The 9,155-nt window shown below is 32.6% G+C and overlaps 1 protein-coding gene across 1 annotated transcript in view; it reads right to left on the minus strand.

The window, feature by feature from the left end:
* LOC123709742 (metabotropic glutamate receptor 2-like) overlaps window positions 1-8,718 on the minus strand; it is a 58,933-nt gene extending 50,215 nt beyond the window's left edge. Inside the window, exons 1-4 of the mRNA XM_045661268.1 lie at window positions 8,104-8,718; window positions 5,721-5,863; window positions 3,983-4,069; window positions 460-543 (exon numbers count right to left, since the gene is read on the minus strand). Coding sequence (XP_045517224.1) covers window positions 460-543; window positions 3,983-4,069; window positions 5,721-5,863; window positions 8,104-8,653 — 864 coding nt within the window. The 5' untranslated portion in view covers window positions 8,654-8,718. The remainder of the gene's footprint in view (window positions 1-459; window positions 544-3,982; window positions 4,070-5,720; window positions 5,864-8,103) is intronic.
* Window positions 8,719-9,155: the final 437 nt, after the last annotated feature.

Below are 9,155 nucleotides of genomic sequence, written 5' to 3' on the forward strand. Positions count from 1 at the left end.
CCGGGGATCAAACCTACGCCCTTAGAGTTGAATGCTCAAACTACTAGGACAATATTAAAAAATAAATTGCTATATAAACACTCAAAGAGTCTTTAATATTCTACCTCACTTCAACTATTAAGTAGTAAAGGTACTTTACACTGTTTCAAAGTTAAACATTGAAGCTTAGATAAAAATTCTAATTAAAGTAGTTTAGTTACGTTATTTGGGAAGAGCTTTTGGACTTTGATCCCCTTTCTTAGATTATCCAAGATTTTAATTGGCTTTGTTATAAGAGTTATAAGATAATCGATAACACTGCAATTTATTTTCAACGCTACTCTCAAAAAGGATAGACTTTCCAGAGTTCTCTAAAATCCACATACATAGCTTTTCGAATATTATCTTTACTCGATTTTTGTAAGGCATTTCATATGTCAGTTATTTCAATATTGAGATCGCTGAGCAATAGCCACTGACCTTTATTCCATAGCTGGATTCCTCGTAAATGATTGAAACGTAGCTCCATCCAAGCTTTTTCACAATTTCCACCATCGCTCGAACCTGCAATGAAAAAGAAATTGAAAAGCTGTTCTTAACAACAGGTATGTTTTACAGTATAAACAGTTCACATACACATTTTCCGGAAGTCTACTGGATTGTGAAATATTTTTTATATTTTCTAGTTCGGTATACGTTTTTCTCCTTTATCATAGGTTCGGCAGTTTCTATTCGCATTAAATTATGGTGGTGGCACATATATAATAAAAGTTTCAAGTCGTAAAGGTACTTATGACGTACAATGCTTTAATATAAACTTAATATTTGTTACTCAGTTGAAGTAGTATTCTAATGGTGAAGCAGTTTCTGAAATCTTAATTTTTTAGTTTGTTAGTAAAAATATTTGTTATATTTATAATAGAACTATCCCTTTATTTTCAAATTACCTATGAAATATTTATAACAGATGTTTCAAAAGAAAGTTTACATTTATGTTTATAGCGTTATGTGAAAATGTTAGATTTCTTGGTGCCAAAAGTTCAAAACTTTCCGGGCTATAAGGAAAGCACATGGGTCCAGCGGGACGGAGCAACGTCAAACACCTCCAATACGTCTCTGCCACGAGCTCGTGAATTTTTCTCAAATCGATCTCTAGGAGAGGTGCCACAAATTGGCTTCTACGCAGTAGTGATTTAACCCCTATGGATTATTTCTTATGTGGTTATCTTAAATCTAAAGTCTACGCCAATAAGCCGACTCCTCTGGCGAAATTGAAAGAAAATATCCCTCACAAAATGGCAGCCATCACTGGATCCTGCCGAGCCGTCATAAGTAATTTTATTGTTCAATTAAATGAGTGCCGCGAACGCGAATCTATATTTGGACGGTATTATTTTTTAGATATAAATTCCCAAAAATGTGTACTTCAATAATAAATAAACAGTTATTTGATACACGACTTACTATTTTTTAAATCGAACATCTAAATATGAGGTAGATCTTTTGAGCCACCTTGTATTATGTGCAATAATTTATATATAGTTTAAAATGTAATCTAAGACATTATTAAAGTAGAAAAGCGTAGTTTGTATGACGAATAATCTCAGAAAAGTATTCTTGTTCAGTATCGAATAGATCAACTTTTATTATACTCATCGATCTTTAATTCCCTCGGGAGTCGGTATGATTGATCACAGTATACATAATTATTGCGTCCCTCCACCCCAAAGGGTCTGGTTATAAGTAACTGTAAGTCTAATCATAGAAATCCCTAGATCTGAGATAGTTCTAATACAATAATTCCATCTTACTTATTGAAAAATACGTCAGGTGTCCGTTTGAATTATTTAGGAGTTTTTATGAAAGGCAAGATTTATTTTTGACTATAATTATGTACTAGTTTTAAAAATAAAGCTATCAACATATCGCTGCTTCAATTCAAAAGTACCACAAATCAAAATAATATTTTTTTTTACAAGAAAGTTAATCAAATAAAAACCTTTTTTTGCCTAATATTTTCTTATTTCAAAAAAAAAACGGTTGATTACGTTTTGTATCTTCTAATGCAAAATCAGTAGAAATCTTTTTCAAACATGAAAATATAAAGGATTACGATTGTATTTTTGCAATAAAAACATACTTGCGTTTATTTTTACTTATGGTACTTTTGAATTATGTGCGATTTTATAATATACAGGTTAAAATAATAAAAAAATATAAAAACCAAATTATTAAATTAAATTAGTTTAAATCTTGAATCTTTTTAATAATTAAATTGCAACATAATTGTAACTAGGAAGTTCAGGCTCCTAAAATACAGTTTTGACTAAATCAACAAACTGGGACACATGTTTTTTTATGTAATGAGTGTAAGTTTAAAATATATTATTAAATCTTTTTGAAATTGAACAAAATGTTTAAATTTAATGTGTATTTTTTATGTTTTGAGCAGTTATTTATTTTGGAAGAAAACTTTGGTTCTAGTAATGAAGCAAAAGCTTTATTGTATTTTTATACTTATGCATACCAACGCATGTAGCATCATCCTATACCTTAGTTTAAATCCCAGTATTAAGAAAAATACTTTAAGGTAGGTAGATTAAGAGTTGAAGGAACTTTTGAAAATGGCAGCGAAAGTTTAACTTGCCATCCATTGCACTCAATTTACTGTTTATAACTGCCATGTATTGTTATAAATGTCAAATATTCTAAAAACTAGAAACAAATAACTAATTATTGAAAGCCGAAAGTTCCACTCGAACTAATTTGAGTATTGAATTTAAGCGCGTTACACGGTCGTAGTTGCCAACTTTCGCTCCGCAATCGTCACACCAACTTGCTACTTATTAATTCTATTCCAACAATCCAATCCAATTTGTGTGGCGGCATTGTACTATGTCACTCAAATATTCATAATCACTCATTGTAAACATTTTCATGATACAAATGTTACAAATACCGAATTTAGTCGGAATTTAATCGTGCTGTGGCAAATAATAATTTTAAATGATTAAAACTGATTTGAAACTCGTATTGAGAGTTGCTTATTATCTCTTATAGTAGATAAAAGTTTATACTATTTCTATTCATCTCAGCTGTACGCGATTAGTTAAGACTGACATAAGGAAACATTGTGTCTGAAAATTAATTTTTAACGTCTGTTTGAATCTATTTTGAAAAACATTTACAAAACGGCTAAGTCTAAAGACAAGGCTCTAGATTTATTATGTACATTTTTTTAATAATTACTTATTCAATATAAATTAACTAAGGCTACAGAAACTCCTAAAACCCACTAAAGGTTTGAACAATTTTTATAAAACAGTGGCAAACTAACAGGAGGCTCACCAGAAGTTAAGTGATATCGCCGCCCAAATACTGAGTGTACGTTACCAGAAAGCTTGCAAGAGCGTTGCCTTTTAAGAATTGGAATGCTATTTTCTTAATTAAATTTGAATTACCTCGGAAATACCACAGCGGGTAGGTTCTACATAGTAATAGTGCTCTGCAAAACTGGCTTAAAATAATAACCAATAAGCCTGAAGGCCTACATCACAGTACACATTCCATTACTTAAAATGAAATAAATCAGTTATAGATAGATAATTGTTACACCTGAAAGCTATTTATATTCGAGTAATACTTTAAAAAAGGTTCTAAGCCATTGCGCAAAAATATAATGTTCACATAACATGTAAAAACTCTTAGATTAGGCCTTTGTACATTTGCCAAAAAGTGCTCCAGTGCCAAAAAAACATTTTAAGTGTCTTTTAGAAGATTTTACGTGACCTGCATCTCATAGCAGTAAGTGAAATTGATTTGCTGTGGGCTTGTTGAAGATTGTTGCCATAATTACATCGCTAGAGACTTCTGAATTTTTTCTTTGTTTCTTATTTTTTTAAATTTCTGGACTACCTCGCCTGGCCTCTGGGCCGTACGTACTGACGTACAAAAAACATTTTTGCACATAAATAATGTGGGCATTATTTACAGTAATATTTACCTGATGTAAATCCGAAGGTATGGTTCTGGTGAAGTATTCGAAACGCGCTTTGTTGGAAAGCTCCGGAGATGTTGAGAAGAACGAAACCTATAATAGAAAATAGATAAAATTTAACATATTAAACGCTTTTTACCAAACATGGACGATTATTTTATTAGGAAAACAAACCTGTATAGCTAAAAAGTCACATTATTTATTTAATTATCAGACTTGTTAGATAAATGATAAAAAAATACTTAATACATATTATCCAAATTTATTTTGAATTTTTTTAAATGGTCTGCATGATTGTATTTTAAACTTAAAACTTCGTAAAGTTTTCATTCTATAATCGGGATAATATCAGATTTTGATAGACAAATTTTGGGCTATAATTTTCTCGTTTATAACTTTGTACTAATGTTGTTAGTATTATTAAACTGGATTTCCTGGAATAAAATTCAGTTTATCGAAAAATTTCAAGAATACCTTCTGTGGACAATACAGGACTCTAAAGACATTTGATAAATTGAATCAACCCGACCTCAAACATACCTCACAGGTAAAACTTAGTAAAGGTTAACGGCAACCCTCGGAAATTGGTACGCTATATAGTAGGTATTATATAACGATATTAAGTGGTTAGATACTTATATGAGAATAAAGATATATTTCTCGTATTCTATATATAGAATTTCAACCATTATTTGGCATCCATAGCGTTTGAAATACATATACGAAAGTGTAACTTAAATGAATTATTGCAATTAACTCGCGTACTTGTCTATCAGATTATGAATCAGTAGCAAGATATAAATAATCTATCGTAGTTAATAGATAGTTACCTCATTATCTATACAATAAACGAAATATAATATTCAAGCCGAGCCTTATTTAATTAAAACCAAACTTATTTGTAATGAAACAAATGAAGGTCAATAAACCAGGACAGTAAAATATTAATCACTTTGTCTCTTGAATTGTCATTATTTCAAAAATGAATATTTTAATTAAATGTGAGGAAGCCCGTGACGGCAACGGAGATTGTTTTGCGGCTTTCTCTAATTTAATTATTTTGAATGACGATTTATTTGCAGACATTTTAACTTGTTTTGTAATCTGTTTTGAGCTGGGTTACATTTACAGTATGTAGGTTATAATGAGACAAAGGCGTCTTTTGTATCGTATAATTAACAAACCTTTTATAAAATAATGGAAGTTAAGCTATTTATATTGAATCATGTTAATGAACGTTCATGAATGTTACGTAAAACTAAGATTACATACAGGCAGTTTTAGATTAGAGTGTGCCTTTAATCGCCAAAGCGTAGGTCGGGCTGTCATAGTATAACGATCTACACTTTCAATACTTCAAACACTCATTTGTTAAATTAGATATGTCCGTTAATATATTATTATGCTTATATTATAAAAATAAAGAATACGTTTGTGTAGTTGATAGCGCGTTCGACGAACTTTTTTTATGCTGCCTAGGCTTATAGGATATGTTATAACATCGCAAGACGAATGAATGACCAGTGATACTGCAGGGTTAGCTAGTAAGGCGGACAAGGCTCCTCTGTTACCGCACCCCACCAAGAGCGAGTGTCACCATGGGATTTTAGTACATATGCATATTCGCACATGCCAAAGAACCTCTCTCTCCCCGCAACAAGCGGCCGCGCTGTGGGAATTCATTTGTCCAAGTGAAAAGCGCACTACCCGCTGTAAGTAGAATATTGTAATAAAAATATCTTACCTGTGGTATCTTGAACAATCTAAGTAAATTGGCGACTTGCACTGACGTAACGCTAGACGCAGCACCGACGACTCCCGATATGACTTTTCTCATTGCCGTCGCGTTGCATGCATATTCTGCATCATCGATATTGCTAATCGATCCTATAATTACCATAATTCAACTTCATATATTATTTCCTAGTGGCATGTTGAAAAATAATCATAACATAGGTCGTACAGATCTAATTAAGAAACAAAGCGTTATTTATAGTCAATTATTAAGTTTGCAATGTTGGTATAATATTAAATAACTAGCTTCTAACTAGGTTCAACGGAAATATCAAAAACAAAATAATGGTACTATATGAGGGGGTTGAGGGCTACCCTCCTATGCCATCCCCAACCTGCTCATCCCCATGGTTATGGAGATATTCATGGTTAAAGTTTTGAGGTTAGAATGGTAACGATTTAGAAACCGTAGGTACTCTGTACCTTGATTGGAACACCTCCAAGTGATTTTAGCTACCAGAGTTGCGTCTAAGTATTAAAAAAAATGATATAAAATTTTGTGTAATGTATTCAAATTTTTAAAAAAATCGTACATCTTCTACTTTTTTATTGGTTATTAGAGATGTGACATTCGGCATAAAAATCATTTTTTTAATAAATCCATTATTTTTAGCATGAAAATTCGTTTTTTTTATATTTACCGATTATTTACTTTTCCTATTTCCCACAAACACTTTCATGCGCGTGAAACAGTTATTAAAAAATATTATTATACTAACCTAACCTAACCGAACAATAGATAATAATTGGTTTTTGGACTGATCCGGCGCTACGGGATATGCAGCCCTCCACCCTTGCGTACCAAAGCACAGGGATTTTATTCAAGCCTTAGCCGCTACGGCTTGCATAATACCTGTGCTTTGTTACAGCGGGTGAGGGCTGCTCTTCCTGCACGCCTCCGAGCTTTTATATACACTCTAGGGGTAGGGCAGACAAGACCACGTAGATAGTGGGGTGCTCTGATTCGGTTTTGGGTAGTTTTTGGATATTAAATAACACTTAATTGATTGATGACACAGAATTAGATGATACAGAAAGTTACAAACAATGAAATGAATTTATTATATTTTATATACATATTTAATCGCAGTTAGTAGTTCTTCGTATGCATCCAAATGATTTATCAAAAATTTTCAAAGAGTAGTATCGATTCTTTCAAAATAATCTAAACCCACACTAAGTGATTGACGTTTGACATCAATTATTTGTCAAATATATTTTGTAATGGCGTGTTATTTGCCAATTAGTATGAAAAGCTTAAAAAAATGTAACTCATGAACCGTAAGTTTGCGCAACCGAAAACTTTGCAAAACTCTTTCTTTTAATGAGTACTATCTACAATAAAAATATGGGCTTTTAAATCGACGATCCATATTGAAAAGTTTAGCCACAACCTGCGTAAAACCTCCAAAACTGTATGGATTGCCAAAAATACACAAACACAACAACCCTTTAAGACCCATAGTCAGTCATATCGACTCACCCACATATAAATTAGCCAAACACTTAGTATTAATATTATCTCCCCTCAGGGGGCACACTAGTGCTTATGTTAAATTACTTAATTAATTAGATCTCAAATTACTCTACAATGAAACCATGTCTCACTATTTAAAATTGAAAAAATTACAATTTAAATATGAGATTGAGTCATTATTTAAAAACTTACCACTAAATGACTGCCTAGATATAATTGCAAAAAGACTTAGTGAACAGAACATGTCACCAGATTATGTAGATATTGTAAACCACTGTCTCACATCAGGATACTTAATGTGGAAAGATGACTTCTATGTGCAGGTTGATGGTAGCCATGGGTTTTCCGGTGTTACCTATAGTCGACTGACATCTTCATGGAGGACTTTGAGAAGAGAGCTCTGGCCAATGCCCCTGTTGAACCTCAACTGTACAAGAGATATGTCGATGACACATTTGTAGTACTCCCCAATGACAAAATATCTGCATTTCTAGCACATTTTAATTCAATACACAACAACATTAAATTTACTGTTGAACAAGAGAACAACAACTGTCTGCCCCTTTTGGACATTTTAATTATACGCAAAGCAGATGGCACACTAGGTCACACAATACACAGAAAGGCAACCGACACAGATAGGTAACAAAAGAACAGAAAAGTAACACCCCGTTGCAAGATGCAGGTATATACAAACTGGATTGCGACTGTGGCCTGTCTTACGTAGGGCAAACTAAACGCAATATATCCAGCAGACTGACAGAACTGAACAGACAGCAGACAGACAGCAGTCTGTGAACACACTATTTTTGTGAAATTGTTTTCTTTCAATATAAAAACGATATGATATGTATACCTTTAATGAAGTCAACCGCCATTTCAAGTCCATACGTATCTCGATCGCAGTCATCTAAAACATGTGCTCCAATAACCACTCCAGGTATTAATTTTAATTTGTGGTTTATGATATCTAGAGTATACAGCATCGTCTCCAGCGGCTGCACTCCTCCTTGAGGCATCACAGGTCCACATGTCATATTCTCCGATCTCTCATGTACCATCATTAAGCCGCCGAGTACTAAGTCGCCTTCGATCACCGCTTCTCTCTTTATGGGCCAATGTTGATGTTTCTTGTCCTTTAGCTCACTGATTTGGTCACTTGGTATGTTAACCCATTCATTTTTACTTTCATTATCAATTGCTACAATATCAAAGTCTATGCCTTTATCTAAATATATATTTTGGAAGTCAGGTACGGGGTAGTAAGGATTATATTCATAAGTGTCGGCAAGTTTGTGTCTATGTCTGTGATGATGCCTGCTGGTTGGATCGTCTATGTTGTGTTTCATTTCTGAATGTTGGATAAAGAAAAGCAGTGTTGCCAACCAGGTTGGACAGGGACGCATGTTAGTATCGTCTCTTTCACGCCATTTTTCTCAAATGATTCTTCCATATTGATCGATTTTCAGTCATTGTGGTCTGAAACAAAAGTGAATAAGGAATTATAGAATATTAATTAGATATAATATAATTATTACACTAGTTAAGTTTTCAAATATTTTTATTAAGTTTTTTATTAAATTTAATCCTTTTTGTAGTACGAGTATATATAGATGAATAGATATATCAATAAAACTTGAACAAACATCGAAACTTGAAAAACTTTTTTAAGGTCGTAGTTAAGATTGAGAAAACTGTTTTGTATTCTCATAACTGACTTTACGGATATTTAATATGGAGAATAGTATGTTGAAATACCTGGGCTGATATATAATACCTATCTACTCAAAACTATGAAAAAAAATGTAAATTATGTTATGGTAACTGTTTTTTACAAAGAAATACAAAGACAACTCGACCAAGCGAAAAAGATTATCAAACTCTTAGACTGTATTATGAAAACTAGTA

The sequence above is a fragment of the Pieris brassicae genome, chromosome 5 (assembly GCF_905147105.1).
Source record: "Pieris brassicae chromosome 5, ilPieBrab1.1, whole genome shotgun sequence".
In the NCBI taxonomy this organism is placed as follows: Eukaryota; Metazoa; Arthropoda; class Insecta; order Lepidoptera; family Pieridae; genus Pieris; species Pieris brassicae.